The sequence below is a fragment of the Bufo bufo genome, chromosome 2, assembly GCF_905171765.1.
Source record: "Bufo bufo chromosome 2, aBufBuf1.1, whole genome shotgun sequence".
Classification (NCBI taxonomy): Eukaryota; Metazoa; Chordata; class Amphibia; order Anura; family Bufonidae; genus Bufo; species Bufo bufo.
Genome location: NC_053390.1, coordinates 457,819,280 through 457,845,354, shown reverse-complemented (window position 1 = coordinate 457,845,354; position 26,075 = coordinate 457,819,280). Strand labels below are relative to the sequence as shown.

The window sequence follows — 26,075 nt, the reverse complement described above, 5'->3', positions numbered from 1 at the left end:
ACGACAGTGTGGACTACCTCACATTTCTAAAAATTAATGAGGCATGGATCTCGGAGGAATTCAACACCTGTGATGACCACGTGTAATTGAATTTCCTCATGCCAGCCCACACATATCCGCCATCACCCAAAACAAAGAATGGTCCTTGAATTATGTATATACAGCGGCATAAAAGGCCTTTTCTGTCAGATGAATGCCAAATCTTTGGCGTCTGTACTCCACGGGCCTACAGTAAAATTGTTATTCAGTGACCGTCTAATATACCTCCAGCCACATAATCACTTGTTCTTTTCTGTCAGATGAATGCCTAATTTTTGGGGCCTGTACTGGCCTACAGTAAAATTGCTATCCAGTGACCATCTAATATATCTCCAGCCACATAATCACTTGTTCTTTTCTGTCAGGTGAATGCATAATTTCTAGGATCTGTACTCCAATGGCCTACAGTAAAATTTTTATCCAGTGACCGCCTAATGTACTTCCAGCCTCATAATCACAAGTTCTTTTCTGTCAGGGAATGCCTAATTTTTGGGGCCTGTATTGTCCTACAGTAAAATTTGTATCCAGTGACCGCCTAATGTACCTCCAGCCACATAATCACAAGTTCTTTTCTGTCAGGTGAATGCCTAATTTTTGAGGCCTGTACTCCACTGGCCTTCAGCAAAATTGCTATTCAGTGACCGTCTAATATACCTCCAGCCACATAATCACTTGTTATTTTCTGTCAGGTGAATGCATAATTTTTGGGGCCTGTACTCTAGTGGCATAAGTAAAATTTTTATCCAGTGACCGCCTAATGTACCTCCAGCCTCATAATCAGAAGTGCTTTTCTGTTAGGTGAATGCCTAATTTTTTGGGCCTGTACACCACGGGCCTACAGTAAAATTGTTATGCACTGACCGCCTAATGTACCTCCAGCCACATAATCACAAGTTCTTTTCTGTCAGATGAATGCCTAATTTTTGGGGCCTGTACTGGCCTACAGTAAAATTGCTATCCAGTGACCATCTAATATATCTCCAGCCACATAATCACTTGTTCTTTTCTGTCAGGTGAATGCATAATTTTTAGGACCTGTACTCCAATGGCCTACAGTAAAATTTTTATCCAGTGACCGCCTAATGTACCTCCAGCCACATAATCACAAGTTCTTTTCTGTCAGGTGAATGCCTAATTTTTGAGGCCTGTACTCCACTGGCCTTCAGCAAAATTGCTATTCAGTGACCGTCTAATATACCTCCAGCCACATAATCACTTGTTATTTTCTGTAAGGTAAATGCATAATTTTTGGGGCCTGTACTCTAGTGGCATACAGTAAAATTTTTATCCAGTGACCGCCTAATGTACCTCCAGCCTCATAATCACAAGTGCTTTTCTGTTAGGTGAATGCCTAATTTTTTGGGCCTGTACACCACTGGCCTACAGTAAAATTGTTATGCACTGACTGTCTAATATACCTCCAGCCACATAATCACAAGTTCTTTTCTGTCATGTGAATTCCTAATTTTTGGGGCCTGTACTCCAGTGGCCTACAGTAAAATTTTTATCCAGTGACTTCCTAATGTACCTCCAGCCTCATATTCACAAGTTCTTTTCTGTCAGGTGAATGCCTAATTTTTGGGGCCTGTACTCCCGTGGGCTAAATAAAAAAATTTCTAGGCTCCAGCAGGGCACATTTTTGAGAGTTTCCCTTTAAGACACATAAAAATGGCCCCTGCTTAATATATATATTTTTGGTGGAAATTTTTGCCAATGACCCCCCTCTGGTATGTCACTGTCCATGTTGTGGGACGATTTGTGCACTTCTAGTAAGTATTTGGTGGCTGCAAATATGACCTGAAGGTTTTTCAGGTTCACCTGCCATAAAAGTCAATGGGGCCTGCTGGGAACGCGTGGTTTGCGAACATTTCATCACGAACGTGCGTTCGCGAACTGTCCCGGCCGATGTTCGTCCATCACTATTTAACAGTAGCACACATAAAACAATGGATCTATAAAAAACTGTTCATAATTTATAATTGCATAACTCTAATAAGAAATCAAAAAGTGTTGTGTGTCAATACATTCTGTTTTTGCCCCCAAGCTGAAACTGTAAATGTTGTGGGACATTTAGAATATTAACACATTGAGAAGGGCAAAATATGAGGGATGAGCCAATCTGCCCTAAAGTAGTAAAATATCTTGCCATCCTGAGTGGTGATCAGACTGGATTAACATTCAAACAAGAATTTTATATATTTACATAAACATGGATGTAATATGGTCCTAAAGCTAGCCACACACATGAGCTAACTGTCAGACGAATGCTCATTTAGCCAACAGCTATCTCTCCCATTCTCCTCTATACACATGTATGCTTGACTAAGTTGTGAATAGTAGAGGGGAGAACGTCAGTGCCAGCTTGGTAACATATTTAAACTCAAAATCTGAGCTTTCAAATGATGCCAATATTCTAGGAGCATCATAAAAAGTTTGGCAGCCTAGTGCTGTGCAGAGAAAAGGTTTCTGCAGGCGATTGTCAGGAAGGAAGCATTCCTTTCCGACAATCGCCTGCTCGCTAGCGGTGGAGACCACTGCCATTACATGCAGCAAATTCCTCCATAGCATGCGGAAAAGCAATAGTTTTTCCATCGCTTCTCCCCATGCTGTCTAGTTGTTTGCCGGCAGCAGATCGTGATTAGAGACCACAATCTGCCGCCGACAAACAAAGATTTTTAAACATGCTGAAAGATCCCGGTTGTCCGATGAACGAGCAAGCGAGTAATCAGTGGCAGTATTAGACTGCAGGATCATTGCTAACGAGCATTCCTACGAATTCTCGTTAGTGAAGATTGGCCCAACAATCATCTTAAGAAAGTGGCAGGAGATGTTAGGAAGATAGAAAACAGGCAGTTACTGTCCTCCTTCACCCTATACAACCTACAGTGAACCCTTCATTTTATCACACCTCTTACCATTCAGGGACTATTTTCATTCGATTCTCACATTTAGGAGAACCCAAAAATTATAAATACATAGAAGGGCATTATACTCTTAAGTTATTATCTTTTGAGCATTTGACAGGCCAACTTTTAATGAAAAAGACAAATAGAGTATCTCATGCATAGTTTGATAGAAGTCTAAGGCCAGAGCTTCACGTGTCGCGTGACATGAAAATTGAGGTCACATTGCGACATTGCATGCAACATTAGCATGTGGCGTTGCATTGTAACTTGTGACTGCAACTCGACCATTGCAAAAACACTTGCACTTTTAGTCATAAGCTTCACGTGACTTTGCCATCATAGGCCACAATAGAAGTGGCTGCAACATTTCTGAGATTTGGCTGTATTTCTACAGGCAAATCACAGCTCCAAAATAATCATTTAATAGCAAGTAACACAAATAGTTTTGGTCTCACAACTTTACTGAGACTTACTGACGCACATATTGCTATATAGGTCCAGCCTTAAGCTGGCCCACTTACAATTTTAAATGGCCGCAATGTGGCTGATCAGTCATGTGTAAGAACATTCATATAACTGATCCCAAGAGTAACATGTCAGACTAAACTGGCTGATCACGGAGTCCGATCATGCTATACAGTTGTATTTTTACCTGGAAAACTGAAAAACTCAGCCTGACAGATCATATTCAACAGTCTTTTTCAGATGATTATCTTATGTGTAAAGGCAGCTTTAGCCAAAACTGTTAGGCCTCTTTCACACGAGCGTGTCCAGATAAGGTCCGGATGCGTTGCGGCAAACCCGGCGAGTAGGTACGCAATTGCAGTCAGGGTGCAATGCGTTTTGCATGCGCGGGATAAAAAGCTGAATGTGGTACCCAGACCCGAACTTCTTCACAGAAGTTCAGGTTTGGGTTCAAGGTTGTGTAGATTGTATTATTTCCCCTTATAACATGGTTATAAGGGAAAATAATAGCATTCTGAATACAGAATGCATAGTAAAAAAGGGCTGGAGGGGTTAAAAAAATAAAATTTAACTCACCTTAACCCACTTGTTCACGCAGCCGGCATCTCTTCTGTCTGGTTCTGTGAGGAATAGGACCTTTGATGACATCACTACGCTCATCACATGGTCCATCACATGATCTTTTACCATGGTGATGGATCATGTGATAAACGTAGTGACGTCATCAAAGGTCCTATTCCTCACAGAACAAGACAGAAGAGATGCCGGCTGCGTGAACAAGTGGGTTAAGGTGAGTTAAATTTTATTTTTTTTAACCCCTCCAGCCCTTTTTATACTATGCATTCTGTATTCAGAATGCTATTATTTTCCCTTATAACCATGTTATAAGGGGAAATAATACAATCTACACAACCTTGAACCCAAACCTGAACTTCTGTGAAGAAGTTCTGGTCTGGGTACCACATTCAGTTTTTTATCACGCGCATGCAAAACGCATTGCACCCTGACTGCAATTGCGTACCTACTCGCGCGGGTTTGCCGGCTGCGCGAACAAGTGGATTAAGGTGAGTTAAATTATTTTTTATTTATTTTTAACCCCTCCAGCCCTATTGTACTATGCATTCTGTATTCAGAATGCTATTATTTTCCCTTATAACCATGTTATAAGGGGAAATAATAAAGATCGGTTCCCCCTCCCGATCATCTCCTAGCAACCGTGCGTGAAAATCGCACCGCATCCGCACTTGCTTGCGGATGCTTGCGATTTTCACGCAGCCCCATTCACTTCTATGGGGCCTGCGTTGCGTGAAAAACGCACAAAATAGAGCTTGCTGCGATTTTCACGCAGCGCACAAGTGATGCGTGAAAATCACCGTTCATGTGCACAGCCCCATAGAAGTGAATGCTCTAAAACTCTAATCTTAAGTTTGAGTTTGTATTTAAACTTTCAAACGAACCGCCTGACTTAATGCTAATAAAATAAAAACCCAATGCTCAAATGTTGATTTCTACCATGTTATCATGTTTGTTTTCCTTTTCTTATTCTGATAACAGGCTGTAACAAAAGTTATATGAATCCATAATTGCGACCAATTATACTATCAATATTATATTGTAACAAAACAGCAAGTAAATATTTTATCAATGTTTGTAATAACATAAATCTACCTTTATGTTTTAAGTGTACTATACACAAAAAATCTCAATAAAAATTACATCTGAAAGAAATGAATGGGTCCGGATTCAGTGCGGGTGCAATGTGTCCAACTCACGCATTGCACCCGCGCGGAAAACTCGCCCGTGTGAAAGGGATACGGTGGTAGCAGAGATGCACAATATAGGTAGTGAAAAGGGAATCCAGGAGCAGAAAAAAGCTGTCCCGGGGCTGCACATGTTGTAGAAAAATAACAAAACTTATACTCACCGATCCCACGCTACAGCCGTATGTTCTGACAGTCCCAGGGTCCCTGGCATATTCCACTTTCTGATCCTTTCTCAAAATGTCAGGAAATGGATGTGAGGGACATTTACAGCCATTTTCTGTTGTTTTAAGACAGCAGCAGAAAGTGGAGTGCAGCATGGACCCTGGCACTGTTGGAATGGCAGCAGAGGGAGTTGGTGAGTACTGTAAGTTTTCTTATTTTTTTAACATCTGTATCCCCTGGTGCTCTGCAATACCCCATTAATTTAAAGCCATATTGTAGCATTAAAAACCTACAATATCTATTGTTACTAATGGCATAAATGTTCTGCAACATTTGATAACACATGTCAAGACAGATATTCAATGTTATGTTTAATGTTAGGAATATTTTCTTAGTAATTAGAATTTAGAGTTAGTTAATTTTTTATATGGTTCCATGAAGTATACAAGGTTTTTAAAATTAATCTGTGGCAACATGAGAATGGACTGGTATTACTACCTTTTGCATTCCGCTAATGAAGCGATTACAGTACTGACATCCGTACACTGCATACCTTCATTAGATTACCACTTTGCTTCTTGTGCAATGTGCCTTTTTATATACTTGGTCGAAACTAAAAATGTATACATTATTTTACAAGCCTTTCCCTGCTCAATCTCTAATGTGTTTATATGTCTCTAGTGATGCCATGTTAAATATTGTAAGAGTTCTGTGAACTTCTACTTTTAAACACACTTGTCTGAAAAAGCGTAGCTAGAGATGACATTTGTAATAGAATGAAAGCCGGCCCAGAACCTACTTGTCATTAAGAAGCACACTCATGTTTTCTGTGTTTTCTAGTGCGAAACTCACTAGAACATTAGAACGTTATTTTGGAATACTTGATACTTTTCAGTGGACTCCAAGGACAATTATTTCCTGTGATTAATGGCATGTCTTATTTCACATGGCTAAGTTACTAACCATGTCACACTTGTTTAACGCTACCCGGAAATTCACTGCTAAATGAATTGACTGCTAGGAGAGAGAGGAACATAGGAAAGAGTCGACAGCAGTTTAAAGTACTCTAAGACACAGATGGTAAGGACAGGATGAGTCTGGGAAAGAAATGAAAGGAAATAGTAAAAAGAAAAAAATATCATCTGATCTATTGTGTGCTGGATAGTGTCTCAGCACAGTAGTGAGTTCAAACAATGAAATGAAGACTAAACTGCCTTAATAAGAATTATTGGGAATAAAATGAAAGATCTAGGCTTGCAGAGTAGGCACTGATACATATGTTAGTTTAAAAAATTCAAGTAACATTTTGTTATTCATTTTAAAAGGTGGTACCAAGGCTTTATGCATGGGTGTACAAATCTCATCAGGCCCCATAGGAAACTTTAGTATGGCCCCCCTGCCCCTCCCACTTCCCAGTACTTGTGCATCAAACACTCCCAGGCAATGTACAACACAAAGTGCAATGGCCCAGATTTTTTGTATTTCTTTATTGGGCATAGGAATTTTTTATGAAAAAATATAATAAAAAGAAGTTGCCATTGGCCTAAACCCCTTTATCAGCTGGAAAAGGTGGAACAAGTGCTTTAAAAATATGGCACTTATTCCGAACAGCAGAGGCGGCTCTAGACTTTGTGAGGCCTTAGGCGAAACTCACACATGAGGCCCCCACGAAGATTGTTGGGATGCTCATGATCTCCCGTACAGCGCCTCGGCTCAGTCCTCAAGAAATAAGCTGTGTGATATGGAAATAAGCTATCTCTATGGAAGACTCGGAGATACACAAGTGCTATATCTGCGGCTCTCCTATAGATACATGGATGGGGAGTGTTGATGGATAAAGTAACAAGCAGTGTATACAAATCAGTTCAGGGTGAACTGGTTTGTATACACTGCTTGTTACTTTATCCATCTTGTGAGTATAATAAAAGCCTTGCAGTTGGAACCCCTTGTGATTGTACTTCACTATTGGTGGCACCTTGATTTCTCATAAGGTTACCTGGAGATCCTGTGAGATCTGGAAGGGAGGATTTTTTCAGCTCTGTCCTGGTGCAGCGCGGTCCATTTAAAGAAAAAGCGACATTATCTGCACTACATCTCCTGTTTAACATGTGCGCATACTAAAAATATCTGTGACATACAGTGTACTTTTTACGTAGACGGTGTCCGCTGCGGACAGTTACATTACCTGTGCTACATCTCCTGTATAACGTTTGCGCATCCCAAATAGCTGTGACATTCCCTGTAATTTTTTATTAGCCGCTGGTGACAGCAGCGACATTACCTGCGCTACATTTCCTGTATAACATTTGCACATCCTAAATAGCAGTGGCATTCAGTTTAATTTATTTGCTCATACACTTAAAAAACCTGCGCTACTGTACGTGTGACATACTTGCAAGCATATATACTATTTAACATGCAGAAGGCGAGCAGTAAGTGACGGGGAAGTGGCCATGCTGCTGATGGTACATGCAGAGGCAGTGGCCCTGGGCATGGTGAAACTGTGCCTGCTGCCAGAGAACAAGAAACACACTCATCCACGATACCTAGCTTCATGTCCCAGTTTGCAGGGTGGCGCAGGACACCACTCTCAAAGTCAGACCAGTGCGACCAGGTGGTCAGTTGGATTGCAGCAGATAATGCTTCCAGTCGGTTAAGCACCACCCTGTCTTCCACAAAGTCCAGTCTCAGTAGCCAAGAGTCTGGCAACAGAATCCTCACCCTGATTCTCTTTCCTCCCACCAAGGAGATTCTTGCCAAACAAGTGATCCCACACTAGGATATTCTGAGGAGCTCTTTTCATCGCCATTCCTTGATTTGGGCCTCTCGCCATACCCGCTTGAAGAGGGACATGAGGAGATTGTGTGCACTGATGCCCAAACTCTTGAGCATCCACAGTCACAAGAAGATGACAGTAGGAAACAGCAATTAGTGATTCACAAGGTGGATGATGATGATGAGACACAGTTGCCAATAAGTCAATGGCAATTAGTGTCTCAAGAGGTTGAGACACAGTTGTCAATAAGTGAGGTTGTTGTTAGGTTGTCAAGTCAGGAGGATGACCAGAGTGAGGAAGTGGAAGAGGAGGTGGTGGACGATGAAATCCCTGACCCAACCTGGGAAGGTGGCAAGCCGAGCGAGTACAGCAGTACAGAGGGGGAGGGATCCACAGCACCACAACAGACTGGAAGAGGCAGTGGGGTGGCGAAAGGGAGTAGTCAGACCACAACAAACAGGCCCGCAACTGTTCCCCGGAGCACCCCCTGGAGGCAATCTCCTTTGCCAAGGGGTAGGTGTTTCGCAGTCTGCCGCTTTTTTGAGGAAAGTGCGGACGATAAAAGAATTGTCATTTTCAACCTGTGCCGTACCAAAATGAGCAGGGGCGTGAACACTAGTAACCTCACCACCACCAGCATGATTCTCCACATGGCATCAAAGCACCCTAATAGGTGGGCCGAATGCCTGGGTCCACAATCAATGTCTGCAGGTCACACCACTGCCTCCTCTTCCCCTGTGTTACATGCTGGCCAATCCCCTGTCCAAGACGCAGACCCAGATGCCTCCCGCCCTGCACCTGGACTTTCACAAGCACCATCAGCTAGCACATACAATGGACTCTTAACCGACAATTGACAGTGGTTATATGAAATGGTTGATTTATGTGCATGTGAATGCTAGATAGACATACTGCTGTTTTGTAGGGGTTTTGAGTGAGAACTGTTCCCCCCTTGCGAGCCCTATATTGATAGAATACCTTGGAATTGCCTGGGGAGGAGGAAAGGGTGGACAGGAGGGAGGTTGGGGAATGGCGAGACAGGGTACAGGGAAAAAGGCAAAGGGGCAATCAGAGTTGAATACTTCGGTTTCCCCAATGCCTAAAAGGATTGAAAGAACTAAGCAGTTACTTTTGACCAACATGCGCGGACAGACTAGCCCCACAAAAAAAAAAAAAAAAAAGGAGGCGGTGTCTCCAGACCTAGAGGGTGAATCTCTTCTGGAGGGAAACCCTGGGCCGGTGCCACCTGAGGAGGTTTTCCAGTCTGGGGAGAGAGGCAATAAACAGTTAAATGAGGCCGAAAAAGAAAAAATTCCCCGGAGCAGGTTCCCAGCCTGCAAGATATATTTCAAGAAATAAGAAAATGTAGTATGGCGATACAGGACCTCTCTCTCCAGACTGGAAATATTAGGGAGTCGGTGGGACTCCTCAGGGTGGACCTACAAGTGGAGAAAAGAACATCGGAGGTGGAGGATTTAGTGCAGATAGTAGCCAAAGGAAAAAAACTTTTACTGGAAGAAAATAAGGAATTGAAAAGCAAATTATTACAGTAAGAAAACAGGTCCAGGAGGGTAAATCTGAGATGTCTGGGAATCCCAGAGGGAGAAGAGGGGCAAGACCCCCGCACCTTTATACAAACGTGGTTGATGAAACAACTGGGCCAGGACATCTCTGATTATAAAAATTTTGTGGAGAGGGCATATAGGTTGCCGGCAAAGATACCCCCTCCAGGAACGAGACCAAAGGTGATTGCTTTGAATTTACTATCGGTTAGGGACAAGGAGGAGATATTGCGCAGGGCAAGGAGCAAAGGGAGGCTTGAATATTTAGACACAACAGTTATGGTATTCCCCGATTATGCAAAAGAAACGGTAAACGAAAGAAGTCGGTTTATTGATGTGAAAAAAATACTCCGGTCAAAAAATTTGAAATACTCAATGATGTTTCCGCCTCAGGATTGAATGGGAGGGTAAAACGTGTTTTTTTGATTCAGCAGAAGCGGCTGGAGAATAGGTTAAAAAAAGATAAAGAGTTGAGGGGGAGTTGGGCTGGACGGGGGGCCGCGGGGGGGGAATGCTAGGTTAGAGAACCAGGGTTTCCTGGGTCATTCAGGAGGGATGGGAAGGGTGGGTGTAAACGTGCTGGTTGTAATTGTTAGGAGGGGAGAGGAGAGGGGGGAGGGAGATAGAGGGAAAAGAAAAAAGAGAAAGAAATTATAATTTTTTTTATTATTATTTTTTATTAGATTTTTTTCTCTCTGCCTCTCTTCCACCCTTCCTCGCCCCTCTCTCTCCCTTATTCATTTTTGCGCCTCTCCCCTTGTCCCCTTGTTCTTCCTCCTTTTGCATCACCAGGGGTCCTGATTAATATCCTTGGGAAAGGTAAAAGTTAAGAACAAACTATATTAGAATTATCTCATGGAATATTAGGGGGCTGAGCAGGGGATAAAGAGAGTTGCGGTTTTTGATGCAATACAAAGGTCGCTTCCAGCTATAGTTTGTTTACAAGAAACACACTTGACAGATGAGACGAAGGTTGGGGTTTATAGACCGTGGATGCAGCACTCTTTCCACTCAGTATATTCATCATATGCGAGAGGGGTGAGTATATTAATACATTGAGATATAGACATAAAAATATTAAAAGTAGTTACAGATAGGGAGGGCTGTTATGTCCTGCTGGACTGTATATTGGAAGGCAAAGCATGGTTAATAGCAAGTGTGTATATTCCGCCACCCTTCAAAATTGATGTCCTATAAAAAATTTACAATATTGCACTTGAGGCGGGGGATAAACCACTTTTAGTGATGGGGGATTTCAACAATGTGATGGATGTAAGATTAGATAGATGTAAAATAGGGAATATTCAAGGGCCCTGTAGGGGATCAAATTTAAAAAATATCACAGAAGAGATGGGATGGATAGACATTTGGAGATTTATGTATCCAAACCTAAGGAAATACTCGTGTTTTTCAAAGACTCATAGGAGTCTATCACAGATAGTTTTCACAAATAAGGAAGGTTCACTAGAGATTTTAGGGGTGAAATATGTGCAACGGGGAATTTCGGATCACAATCCAATTAATATAAATATGAAAACACAAAAGTTAAAAAATAGAGGGATGAAAATAAATATAGGATGGATAAATATGATGGGTATACACAGTAAGATTTTGAGAGAAATAACAGAGTTTTTTTTAGATGAATGATGGTTCAGCGACCGTTAATGTGGTATAGGAGGCTGCCAAGGCCTTTATTAGAGGGATTAGTACAAAATATACAGCAATATATAGGAAAGGAACAAGAGAGAAAATAATAAATCTGGAAAAAGAGACAGGAAAAAAGGAAAAAAAATATATTGAAAATCCGACAGATCTAAATTATTTAGAGTGGAGTGAGAAAGTCTCTGAATTAAAGGATGAATTACTCTTATTGGCAGAAAAGCAAAAAGAAAATTATGTAAGAGATAATTATATATATGCACATATACCTGGGAAAAAGTTGGTGGCCTTGGTAGCGGCTCAAACAAAAAAAAAAAAATATATTTACTGTCTTACGGATGAAATGGTAATGGTAATTGAACAAACAGCCAAGATAGAACTGCTTCAAAAATATTTTGCTGATATTTATAGTAGTAAGATAAATAAAAACCCAGAACAAATACAACAGTTTATGGATGGAATTACTACTTCTAGGTTAACAACAGATCAACGTATGCCTCTAGAAGACTCTATAACCCCTCTAGAAGTGAAGGAGATGTTAACTAGGATAACAAAGAACAAGGCCCCAGGAATGGATGGTATTCCGTTTGAGGTGTACGCCCAATATAAAGAAATATTAATACCAAAACTGTTGGAGATGTGGGAAATTTCGAATCAGATGGGCAAATTGCCAGATTAACACTGATAATAAAATATTAGCTAAGATTTTGCCCACTAGACTTAGGACTGTAGTCCCGTTGCTCGTTCATGAGGACCAATCGGGACTCATGTCAGGGAAAGCTACTACTGAGAATATTATGAGATATTTCTTGAGTGCCCAGCTTGAACCACAAATTGTGGAGAACGGATGATAGTAACTATAGACGCCTCAAAGGCCTTTGACACGATAGAATGGCCCTTTTTGATCAGTACAATGAATAAAATGGGATTCGGTTACAGGGATGTCCCCTCTCCCCTCTGCTATTTGCTATAGCTATTGAGCCACTTGCGGATATGATTAGGCAAGATACAGAAATTGTGGGGTTTGATATGGTACTCATGAGGAAAAAATTGCTCTATATGCAGATGATATTATGTTATTTGTGTTTTCACATGGATCACTCAATAGGATTTTTCAAGTATTTGATCAATATGGTAGACATGCAGGACTCAGTATAAACTGGTCTAAATCAGCTTGTATCCCGATTGATCCTCTAAACAATTTTAGACCGGGGATGTTGGAAATTAAGATGATTAATGAATCTGTTAAATATCTGGGAATTCAGATTACCCCAGATTCTAATGATTATGTTCAATTGAATGTGGTTTCTAAAATTCAGGAATTCAGGAAGAAAACAGAGGTATGGAAAAGACTGTACGTGTCGATGGCGGGTCGAATTTCATTGGTGAAGATGTGTTTACTACCTGCCCTGAATTATATTCTGTGGAACACACCAGTAATAATCCCTAAAAGATACTTTAAAATAATAGCCAGTTTACTAACGGATTTAATATGGCGAGGGAAAAAAACGAGGATAAAGGCACAGATACATGAGAAGGAGGGTGGATTATCAGTACCAGATTTGGAACTTTATTTCATTTCTGGGATTATAAAAAATATGATAACATGGAGTAACACGCAAAGTTATAAGAATATAATAGTAGGGATAAATAAAAGACTGGGAAAATGCAATATCTTTCAAATAATGGAAACAGGTATTTTGGCCCAACAGGGATGTAATTATAAAACCTTTATTCGCATTGATGGCTAAATGTTGGAAGACGGTAAAAGAACTATGGCCCCAAACTGGGTTTCATGTTGACACTATATTATGGGATAATATTAATCTCACAGAACTAAAGTTAATCGAACAGAAGGTCTGGTGGAAATATGGAATATATAAATTAGGCCGGGTATGGGAAGAGGGGGATATCATTTTCTATGAAGAGTTAAAAAGGAAATACCAACTGAAAAATATAGAGCTGAGGTTTTATTATTTACAACTAAAACAAGCACTGTATAAGATGATAGGGAAAGGCACACAAATAACTAGTCTACTGCAACCTTTGGTTAATATTACTAAATTAATACCTGGCAAGAAACTGGTTTCAAGAATATACCAATGTTTGTCGCACCAGAAGAACAATAGAAGAGCAGTTGATAATCTAATGCATAAATGGCAGGGTGCCTTAAATCCCTTACAGGAAGATTTTTGGGATTCGGCTATACAGGCAAAGAACAGGGTCTCAAGGAATTTTTCCTATAGAATAACTCAATTTAATATATTGTATCGTCTTTACTACTCCCCCAAGAAGTTAATGAAGTGTTATAAAGCTAAAGTTTTTACCTGTCAAAAATGTGGAGAGATAGGAGTGGACAATATACATATATTATGGACATGTGTAAAAATTCAAGATTATTGGGTAAAGATTATTGAAAAAATAGAGGAATACCATCAGTTTATAGTGCCTAGGCACTTCGAGGAATGTATTTTAGGGGTGATGGATGGAGTGGAGGTCCCCCAACACAGAGAGATAGCAATTAAACGATTGTTTCAAGCTAGGAAATGTATAGTTGGACATTGGGGGGGCAGTGCTGTTCCCACGGTTAAAGAATGGGAGAACCTCACTAGGATGTCGTTGGCCAGAGAGGAATTCCATCTGGTTGGGATCAAGAAAAAACATAGATTTGCCAGGTTATGGCAGAAATGGCTAAACAAAAACTGAGGATCGATGAGGGAGAGTCGGGCTTGGGATGGGGAGGAGGGAGGGAGGGAGGGAGAGAGAGAGAAGGGAATATTATATTTCTTTTTTTTTTTTCCTTCCTCTATCTCTATCTCTCGAGCACTGGCACGTTAAGGGTGGGGGGTTGGGGAAAGATATGTAATGCAAGAATAAGATGACGGTTAAATAGCTTGTAAGATTTGTAAAAAAGGAGTAAAGATTTATTAAATAATTTTTTTTTTTTAAAAAGCTAGCACATACACTTCTGTGTCCCAGCGCAGTATACAGAAGTCCATACCCCAGGCCTTAAAATAAAAGTGCAAATACCCAGCCACCCACCCACAGGCGATATCACTAAATGCGCACCTTTCCAAATTGCTGGCCCTGGAAATTTTGCCATTTAGGCTTGTGGACACTGAGACTTTCCACCGCCTGATGGCGGTGGCGATCCCTCGTTACTCAGTCCCCAGCCGCCACTATTTTCCCCGGTGTGCCGTCCCCACCTTACACCTGCATGTTTCCCGTAACATCACTCGTGCCCTGACCAATGAAGTTATTGGGAAGGTCCACATAACGACTGACACATGTACAAGTGCTTGTGGCCAGGGACTCTACATGTAAAAGTGATTGTGGCCAGCGAGTCGTACCCTGGGATGGCACAGGTGCTACCGGCGCCAAGGATTGCGGGCCCTACTTCCATCAGGATTTCCGCCACCACCTACAATAGTGGCTGCAACCCCACCTCCTCCTCCACTTCCACCTCTGAATTCTCATCTTGTAGCACCAGTCAGCCATCAGTCAGTAGCTGGAAGCAGTGGGGAAGCGGCAACAGACCGAGCTAAAACTAATTTGTTTAGGTGACAAACAGCACACCGACGCAGAGCTGTGGCAGGGTATAAGGGACCAGACTGAGCTGTGGCTCTCACCACTCAACCTAGAACCAGGCATGGTTGTGTCTGATAATGGCCGTAACTTGGTGGCGGTTTTGGAGCTCGGCAAGCTCAAACACATCCCATGCCTAGCCCACGTGTTCAACTTAGTGGTTCAGCGGTTTCTCAAAACCTACCCCAATTTACCTGAGCTACTGGTGAAGGTGCGCAGCATGTGTGCTCATTTCCGAAAGTCATCTACAGCTGCCGCTGGTCTGACAACGCTGCAGCAGTGCTTGTAATTGCCAGCTCACCGACTGTTGTGCGAAGTGAGCACGCTCTGGTACTCCACACAGAGGGCAGTAGTGGAATACCAGCTGCAACATGGTCGTCTACTTTCCAGTCAGCTTCTGCTCTCCACAAGCGATGAGTGGGCATGGATGCCTGACCTCTGTGAGGTTTTACACAACTTTGAGGAATCAACACAGATGGTGAGCGGTGATGCCGCTATTATCAGCATAACCATCCCACTTCTCTATCTACTGAAACGCTTGCTGATCACAATAAAGAAGGACACTTTGCATGTGGAAGAGGTGGAAATGGGGGGAGAAAGTACACAGGGTGATAGCCAGACCACCCTCCGTTCGTCTTCTCAGCGCGAATTGGATGATGATGATGAGGAGGAGCAGGAGACGGTTGCCTCCGCTATAGAGGGTAGTACCCACAGCAGGCTTATTCCATCTGTTCAGCATGGATGGGCTGAAGAGGAGGAAGAGGATGAGGAGATTGAGAGTCATCCTCCTGATGAGGACAGCGAAGTCTTGTCTGTTGGGACTCTGGCACACATGGCTAACTTTATGCTTTGCTGCCTTTCCCATGACCCTTGCGTTATATGCATTTTGGCCAACACCGATTATTGGTTGTTCACCCTTCTTGACCCCCGCTACAAAGAGAACTTCTCATCTCTCATTCCTGTGGTGGAGAGAGCTAGCAAAATGGTGCAATACCAGAAGGTCCTTCGGCAACCGAGGAGGGGACTCGAGGGGAACACACAGCAGTTCCAACAGAGGCAGGGCAACACTCTCTAAAGCCTGGGACAGTTTCATGAAACCCCGCCAGCACCCTCACCCTGATGTGCGGCCTAGTGTCACAAGGAGAGAAAAGTTTTGGAAGATGGTAAAGGAGTACGTAGCAGACCATGTCAGCATCCTCAATGATCCCTTTGTGCCCGACAACTATTGGGTGCCCAAGCTGGACATGTGGCACGAACTGGCGCTCTATGCCTTGGGGGTGCTGGCCTGACCTGCCGCCAGCGTTTTGTCAGAGCGGGTATCTAGTGCTGCTGGGTGCATAATAAATGATAAGCGCATCCGACTGTCAACTGAAAATGCTGACAGGTTGACTCTTATCAAAATGAATAAGGCCTGGATTGCTCCTGATTTCTGCACTCCACCAGAGGAAAGCGGCTGCACATAAAAGGCACTTTAAATGGGGTTTTATGGTGTATTGAATACACTGTATTCCCATCCACCCCTTCCAACACAAAAAAGGGTATATGGTTCAATCTTCCTTTTCTCGTCCTCCGCCATCATATTAACATGCTTATTAGCTTGCCCTTGCTCCTAATCTATTAAAGGGTCAGCTCAGCAGCAGGCCCTCAACCATAATTTTTTCGATGGTCAGCTCATCAGAAGGCCCTCAACCATAAATTTTTCCATGGTCAGATCAGCAGCAGGCACTCGCCCCTAATGTTTTAGAGAGTCAGCTCAGCAGCAGACCCTAAACCATAATTTTTTGGATGGTCAGCTCAGCAGCAGACCCTCAACCATAATTTTTTTGATGGTCAGCTCAGCAGCAGGCCCTCAACCATAATTTTTTCCATGTTCAGATCAGCAGCAGGCTGTTTTAGTGAAAACACAAAAGGGGTTGGTCAGCACATCCCAATGCGCAGGTGCACACCGCTATGACTGGAAACAACACAACATATAATGCAACAGCTCTCTGCGAACCAAATAAAGTACAAAAACATATTATAATCCTTATGCTATGCTAATAAAGTATAGATGCTTGGCAAATAAATTTTGTACAAAATTATTTGAGCCCGTCTGCCGCACGTCAATGCGATCTCTGTAAGATGGGAACCTATCACTACGTTCTACCTGCTAAGTGCCATGACAGTGACCATGAAATTCAGGGGGGGTAAGTTCCACATGCATACTGGGTCCCCTTTAATTTGTATAATTTTTGGCGCCAAAATGGCCTCCATTGAATACAGGGGATTCAAGTACCAACATGCATGCCGAGGCCCCTAATGTTTTATAGAGTTAGCTCACCAGCAGACCCTCAACCATAATTTTTTTGATGGTCAGCTCAGCAGCAGGCCCTCACCCCTAATATTTTAGATGGTCAGCTCAGCAGCAGACCCTCACCCCTAATGTTTTAGATGGTCAGATCAGCAGCAGGCCCTCACCCCTAATGTTTTAGAGGGTCACCAGCAGGCCCTTGCACCTAATGTTTTAGAGGGTCACCAGCAGGCCATCAATCATAATTTTTCAAGGGTGTGTATGATGCCCTCCTTTATGTGTAATAAAGGTTGTATCGGAGTGCCTCTTCCTTGTAATTTTTGGCAGCACTTACACTTTATATACAAGTAAATATACAGGAAAGAATGTTTCCAAACATTTTTTCCTCTAAAATTTGATTTTATCTTCGGTTTTGTGCGTATTATTGTCAGTCTGTAAAAGTGGCATACTACTCGGGCAACATCGTTCCCAGCAGCGACCTGGGAGTCCAAGATGCATCCATACATCCTCCCCATGCTGTTCCCGAACATTTCAGTGGTGTTTCCATCAATTTCTGACCTTTTCATGTGAACCAGACACGCTCCCCACTGCAGAGCAGGGAGTGCCTGGTTTAATGCTCGGGTTTTCCCATTGACTTATATTGTGCTCGGCTGCTCGGTAGAGCACCCGAGCATCTCCAGGTGTTCTACTCGAGCACCCGAGCACCAAAGCACTTTGGTGCTCGATCAACACTATTTAGCACCAAGCCCCCTCTTAACCCCGAGCCCCATAGCAGTCATGTGGTCTGCCTCCATTGAAGGTAAGCCATTGCTTTATGTCTGCTAAGTCAAGTGTTAACTTGGTATATTGAAATAATTCATGTTATTGAAAACAGAAAGGTATAAACTTCTATAATAGTCTTAATTCCTTGAAATTACATATATATTAACATCCTATTGACATGCTTAATGTATAAGTAAAACTACATTTTATTGGCAGGTTGCTCACTTGTCCACTTTGCCACAACCCAGATCAGCACACATCTGAAAGATGAAATCAAATAATTGGCTTCTTATCACAGAACTTAAATGATCAAACCTATGTAATCAGTGACAGAGGGGATGATGCAAGGAAGGTATTACCTGTGTCTTCCTTGCATTCCCCTACATATAGACAATTGGTGATACAGATCTAATCAATGTTTTCTCAAACCTTTTTGGCCCTCATAAATTTTTGTCCTATGAGTGCTGGCTAAATCTGCCTGTATTAGAGGTGGGGCTTAGTCTAGATGTGGGGCTTAACAGTATGTTTGTCATGCTTTAATGTAGAAGAGGGAGTCTGCTGCTGCAGCCAGTTGTCTTACAACTAGGCACAGAATTGTGAGAAGAAAGAAGGGGAAAATGGCGGAGATCCTGGAACAAACAGAGAAGATTTCTTTACAGATTTCACAGTTTTAATTATAATTTGAGGCAAAAAAGAATTAAAGGAAAGGAGGAGATTAAGGGAGATAGCATTCAAATTTTTCATGCATTTTCTAGGTTTAGTGTTTCTTACAAAACAGCAGAATGTATATCACATATTCCCTTATTTCAAATGATCAGTTTCCGGAAGAAAGATGTGGTCACATACTAGAACATTCCTTCCATTTCAAAAGACTCATAGGACGGCTGACGCCTTTTGGCTTATCCAGCAATTAAAAGAAATGTTGCTCACTTTTCAGTGCTAATTGAGATACCATGAACCTTTTAGAGTGGGAATCTGCTAGCTAGAGAAGTCACAGTTAAATTTATCGGGCAATAGGGAGAAAGCACTGGAGGAGTGTGAAGAAGAGATGCCAGGAATGGAAGTCACAGCTGGTCAAGATTGGCTCATTTAACTCTCCTTATAAAAATAACATACAGACATCAAACCTAGGCAGGAAATCATTCTCTGAAATAATAACGGGCGTCTTTTAAATTGTGTAGTTTGTGTACTTATAATTGCACTGATTAATGAATTAGATAAAAAGTAGGCTTGTACATGTTTTACATATCAAGATTTATCTAACAGTGGTTGGGGCATTACAGTGATTCATAAAAGGGCCATAGAGATCATTCTTGGGTAGTATAATATAGATCAAGGTAAGAAGTTTGCTTACCATGGGCGTGCCTTGTGAAGGACCTAATAGAAATATAGCATTATTGCCATATATTGAAATACTTTGTTATTGCAATCCATGGTATAAGTGAGTCAATGATTGCATGTTCGAACCCCCTGGGGGAAGGGGGGGGCTAAAAATTTAAAATAATTGAAAAAATTTAAAAAAAACTAAAGAATTAAAATTAAAAAAACTCTCTTTCCCTATTATGGGTGTCATAATATAGGGAGGCAAGTTTACAAAATTTTCTGAGAGTAGTAAACTGAAAAAAAAAAAAATCGGTTTCACTGAAATTGTACTGACCTGCAGAATAAACTGACATGACACACGTAACATGTCATTACCACACAATAAACACAGTATATATATTCTTTTGTTTTATAATAATTCCTAATGCATTGTATGTAAAATTAAATGGTGTTATTAGAAAGTATAACCTATCCCACAAAAAAACAAAACCTCATGCAGCTATGTGAACAGAAAAATCTAGACACTTTTGGTGATTTAGACACAGAAGATTTCTCTATATCTAAATGTGACAAATTGCACCAAAATGCACAAAATTCTTGATGCCTATTTCTGTATCTAGCCAAATTACATATCTATACAAATTGGAATCCATAACCAGTATAAAATAAAACATTTTAATGCACTTTCTTTACAGATTATATACTGATGTTTTTGTGTTGAAAGCTATTCCCACCTTTCTTACCATAAAGTTATACTCCTATCTTAGACATTTAGGGGGTCATTTATCAAACTGGATAAAGTAAAACTGGCTTAGTTGCCCACAGCAACAAATTAGATTTCACCTTTCATTTTTCCATAGCTCCTTTGGAAAATGAAAGGCGGAAACTGATTGGTTGCTTTGGGCAACTAAGCCAGTTCTACTTTACACAAGTTTGATAAATGACCTCCTTAAAGCTTACCTAATTTTTTATTTTACTTTTCACAATTCAATAGTACAGGTGACAATGGTGAACTTTGCCCACTGCAAATGACAACTCTATCTCCTGGTAGCTAACTACTGATTTGTAAAAGGTGTTTTTCCATCTTAGACGTTTATAAAAGTCACATAGGTGGGATATTTATCAGATATAACATGCATGTACCTTAAAGCATATCTAAGCTTTAATTATTTTTTTATTCAATAGTATGGGTGATAGTGAACTTTGTTGAACATTTTAATAAAGGAAAGTGTCATATTTTGCCTATCCTCAACCTGATCACAGTCTCTATACCAATGTGACCTCTATCTACCAGTTATGCCATAAATGTCTTTGATGGAAAAACCCTTTTAACAATCCAGTAATTGGCTACCGAAGTTGTCATAGTAGAGTTGTCATTTGCAGATTTTTTTTTTTTTTTTAATTTGCCATGATCTTCTGATTATTTGTGGACTGACTGCCAGTACCCATATAATCCTCATAGTGGCACTCCCTTTCACCCACTGTAAAGAGAACTGCAGAGCAACTACAGTATATTCTTGTTAATAAAATTGTATAGGAGTTGACTGGGAGTTCCACTTTGCAGGAGAAATGCCAAATAGTCCTAAGAATAAGGCCACATGCTCAAGTTTCCTGATCCAGTTTTAAAAGCCAAAATCAGGAATGGATCATAAAAGTATAGAACGCATTAAAGGAGTTCTCCGGGGGTTTGATACTGATGACATCGTCAGGTCATCAATATCAGATTGGTGGGGGTCCTTTTGATGACCTATCTTAAGGATCGATCATCAATATTGAACTCCCAGAAAAGCACTTTGAAGATTGATACAACTTCTCTTTTTTGAATTCACTTCTGGTTTTGGCTTCCGAAAGTGCATCTGGAAACCTAACTTTGTGGCAGTAGCCTCAGTCCCTTCATTCTCAGGATCGGCAGTATTCTAAAAGTTTTACCTACGCAAAACATAAGGTTATGGGTTATCCCAGTAATATGCTATACTTTTATAAGATGGGAATACCTTTTAAGCTGGCACACAATTTTATCAGCTATAAGAAAAACTATTTGTGTGCTTTGAGATTTGTCAGCATTTTTGTGTTTCTTTTGTGGCATTTTTGCACCAGTGTTTTTTGCCTTTTTTTTTGTGAAGGGGAATGAAGGACACAAGTGGTTTTTTTTTTACTACTGCCATTTTCAGCTTGCATTTATTTATTTCTTGCTTCTTTTGCATATTGTTGCTCATGCCATTTTTTCAGGTGTTTTCATATCACCTTCTCTATAGAGGAAAATTGCCACGAAGAAAACACTAGTGGTAAGACTGTGTCCAAAAAAAAATTCCACAAAAAAAGCATCAAAAAACAGCGGTGACAAAAAACCCTGCTTTTTCTGGCCATTTTTTTTTTTATTGGTAATAAAGTCTAGAGCTAAATTCATGTGTTGGAACCCTTAGACTGTTTTCTTATTTACATTGTTTGATATTATGCTTTTTTTTTTTACATTAAGGAAATAATTATATTAAAGGGGTTTTCTACATTTAGGTATTAGCCATTGGAAAATGAAAAGTTTTGCAAAACTCTAATGTTTGTGTTTCAAATTTTCACCATTTTAAATATATCTGCTTGCTTTCATTAGACAGAAATGTTCTTACATTAAGGGGCTGTAAATGAGTCCTACGGATACACACATGTTGGTTAGCTATATCAGACCTCTAACAAGCCATATACACTTTGAACACGATCAATTAGGCTAGGTTCAGACATTCAGTTTTTTTTATGCAGCTTTTAAGATAAAGAGGAGCAGACAATATTTCCTTAATGAGTCTCCTCTGTTTATGAATCTGATCCATTCCTGGATTTCCTTTCAAAAAGTGCATCAAAAACCTGAATGTGCCGAACCCAGCTTAAGAAGAAATTAACAAAAAGTTGCACAGCTTCTATACACCAAATAGCTATTACAGAAAACCAGGAAATTCTCTTTACCTTATTTTAATAGGTAGTAGTAATTGTTATTTAATTGCATGTCTGATTAGCGTAATAAACCTATCAATGTACTCTCTGCCACGTGGTAGCGGGAGAGCAGCATACTGAACCAATGATGAAGCAGGAGGTGTGACTACATCAGACTCCCTGTTAGAGATGAGCGAAGTTCTTGAAAATTTGATTCGGATGTTTCACCGAAATAAACGGAGCGCATTTCTTTGTTAGTAGTGGGTGCAATGACAGGTAACGGCGATTGTGCCGCTCACCATCATTGTACCCTTCAGATGCCACGTTTATCGATGATTGCAGCATCTGACATTAATAGTAAGGTCAATAATAAAAAAAATATTAATAAAATCATACTTATCTCATCCATTTGATTTCGAAGAATCCGCACCGCCATCTTGCGCGAATATACAGTGTGAAATATAACACAGCGTGTGATGACGTGCATAAGATTTTGTCTGGGATCTTCAATCAAGATGGTGGCGGTGGGCTCCTCACGCTCAAATGGATGAGGAAAAATTGATTAGTTACCATGAAGCACAAGGAAATTCGGCGTTGCGGCGAATCAAATTTTCTCTGAAATTCAGATCGAAGTCCACTTTGGACACTTCGATTCGCTGAACACTACTCCCTGTAGACACTGTAGCTAAACTCTTGTCACAGATCACAGCTTTGCCCTGTAGATACTGACATACATAAAAAATTTAAGCTGGAGAGTCACTTTAAAACTGATGCAATTGTATTCCTACTTAAATCAACTGAGATGATACTTTTATCTTGCAATAACAGTCACACAATTCTGATTTCCTTCGTTACCTCATGGTCACCTAAGAGCTAAATTTATAAAGTTAAGACCACCCCCACCAACAAGAGCAGCGTGAGGTCCTGTATTTAAACTGAAAAAGTACCTTGAGGATATTTTCTATGCTTTCAGGTTCTACCAGGTGATAAGTTATAGCATCTTATTTTAGCCGGGCAGGAGGACGCAAAGGAAGCGGATCTGAAGACCATACACAAAGCGGCAGCAAAACTTGAGCATCGCCCTGAGGAAGACTTTTAAGTTCAACCTTTGAGATCCTGATGGCAAGCTTTGTTGTTCCAAAGCCAGAGACTCCAGTAGAGATGAAGTTCTGTGTTTTCATTTCAATGTACGTCACATTCCACCCCTGAAACGATGGTTTGAAGGTGACCAAAAAGTCTTGTGAAAGACTACCTTTTACAGAACTGTATGTGTTCAGTGCTTTTACCTGGAATTTATTATTTTTTATCTCTTATTTAAATTTTGTACATTTTGACTATGTTTGTAATGCTCACAGAAATTTAGTGTTTACATGTTTTATATGTCCTTGTCATCAAGTAGATTTTTTTTTTTAAAGAATTAAAATGATATTTTCTCTAAAATGACAGAAATGAAGTTGTTTTTGCAGCATGAGCAATGTCAATTATATGAAAAAAAAAATGCTAACCATTCCTTCAGTCGCAACCTTGGCAAGCAGTAGTTAAAGACGAAGGGGCACAATAGGTCTTAATAAAGTTTGGAAATAATAACAGGCACTCAATCATCTGGAACTGGCATAAAAATTCACACTTTAATATACCCCATATAAAAAATAAACAATGGTAATATAAAAATTAAAAATTCCCGTTAAAGTACAATACAAGCAGCAATCATAGCCAAAAACCAATGGATACTGTGTGCATCAATACATGATCGAAATTATATCTATTGTATAGACCGCTAATTACAGATAAAAAATACCAAATATAAAAAATAAAAAAATAAAAATGTATTTCCCAAAGGAAATCCTTGATGGTGGTTAGTCCAAATATTTAATGATTAGTGATGCTATTTAATCCAGAGAATTATTAGTGGTATTAATTGATTCAAATAATTAGTTGATTATTGTCTATAATTTATCCAATGATTACTGTTCGTGATTACATTAATTCATTTTAAAATAACAATGTTGATGGTAATATTTAATCCAAATGATTAATTCGCTGTTGTTCCTAGTTCATCCAATGATCACTGTTCATGATTGTATTAGATTAAAATAGTATTAAATAATCAGTATTGTTAGTTGATCCAGATATCAGTAGTCAGTGTTCATAATTATGATAGTATCAAGTAGTCATTAGTCCCCTATTCAAGTTCATGTAGATATCTCATCCATCTAACATCATGGATAGAAATTTCCTCGGGTTAAATGTCATCTATACAGTATCAATGCGTATCTGTATGAGTGCAAAGTTTTTTTGCTGCTGGCAACAGTATATAGGCCAGGGCTGGCCAACCTGCGGCTCAGCTATTTTAAAACTACAATTCCCACCATGCCCTGCTGTAGGCTGATAGCAGTAGGGTGTCTGGGCATGCTGGGAGTTGAAGTTTTGCAACAGCTGGAGAGCTGCATGTTGGCCATCCCTGATACAAGCGGTGAAGTCCGTCTCCTGCCAAGTCTCCTGGTTCCCCGTAAGTCGAGTAGTGTAGTTCCTTTCCGTTTGGCGTCCCACGTGTTGACTCTTTCTTCGGCACAGCGCGCTGTCTTTTGTAGTACATTGGGCGCTGTGTGATACGATTCTGTTCTACACTCAATGTCTTGACTGTAAGGTCTCGGAGGACGAGGGGATATCCTCCTGGATCTCACAATTCTATCAAACGTTTTGGACCTCCCAGCTCCTTCCTTAGTGGCTCTATGTGTGATCCAATACTTCTGCTCTTTAAACTCTGCTATTGTATATTCTATATACAATTTTATGGAAAATATGAAGTGGATTTTAAATCCCTTGTTCGTGTAGGGTCCAAATAAACCTTATAACATAAAATTGACATTGTAACAAGCCAACACTAATTGTAACAATACATACATGGGGTATCCTAAAACTTAGAAATATATTACAATAGTGTATAATCTGTTCCTCTGTTACGGAGTAAGCTTTCAAATCAGTATATTTTTTAGAACGCATTATAGAACGCATAATATAAAAAACGCACCTGCGTTTTTCTGCGTTTTTAAAGCTTTTTTTCTATTTCTTTTTGAAATTTTCTCTTTCTTTACTCTTTCTTCTTCATAATAAAGCAGTGGATACTCCACTGTCTGTACATCTGTATATTTAGTACTTAAAGGCTGTGGGATAAGCCTATAACAGTGCACCTATATCCAAAAATTGAGACGGGTGAGCCACTATATCAATTTTCTATAGGTCTTAATAAAGCCCCATAGCTGGCGGAAGATCCAATGAATTATGAATAGGGGTGCTAGTTCTAAATGTAAGACAGCTTCCTTGCTGTCTTACATTTTGACTATTTTCTACTCCTAAAACTGCCGGCCCATCCCTTTCCCCACCCACGCCTGGTTTGAGCGGGGAGAAGTTTCAGATAGCCGTTGCGCCATCATCTGCGCCTGAAAGATGCCTAATGTAGGCGTATTTCAGTATAATATATAGAAGAAGTACAGCGGCTCACCTCCTCAGTATATGGAAAAGGTGCTCACCCCCAGGTCCCACCCTCAGGACCGAGTGAGAAATTGAATGTAAAAAGACAGGTGTGGGGGGGCACACTACAAAAGGGAACACCAAACAACAAATTAATAGTACACTTTATTCCACTGAATTGTGGTAAAATCCTAAAAACATACCCCTAAAATACAAATAAAATATAGACCATATACAAATCTATAAAAATGCACACAAGGGAATGACACGGTTAAATACCCAAATAGCAGCTAATGAACTTGAGCGGCACACCAATATTGTCCACAATCGCAGAATGTCCCATAGGTATCCAAATCTAGTGGATTAGTGTAACACAGTTCTTACTGGGTTACC

The 26,075-nt window shown here is 40.5% G+C and overlaps 1 protein-coding gene across 6 annotated transcripts in view; it reads left to right on the top strand.

Moving 5' to 3' along the window:
• CRLF1 (cytokine receptor like factor 1) overlaps positions 1–24,248 on the top strand; it is a 123,935-nt gene extending 99,687 nt beyond the window's left edge. For 3 of the 6 annotated variants that reach the window (XM_040417629.1, XM_040417625.1, XM_040417624.1), the window contains one exon: positions 23,222–24,248. In XM_040417629.1, coding sequence (XP_040273563.1) covers positions 23,222–23,310 — 89 coding nt within the window. In that variant the 3' untranslated portion in view covers positions 23,311–24,248. Of the gene's footprint in view, positions 1–6,175; positions 6,828–23,184 lie in introns of those variants that run through there. The other 3 variants (XM_040417627.1, XM_040417628.1, XM_040417626.1) reach the window with 2 other exon arrangements.
• Positions 24,249–26,075: the final 1,827 nt, after the last annotated feature.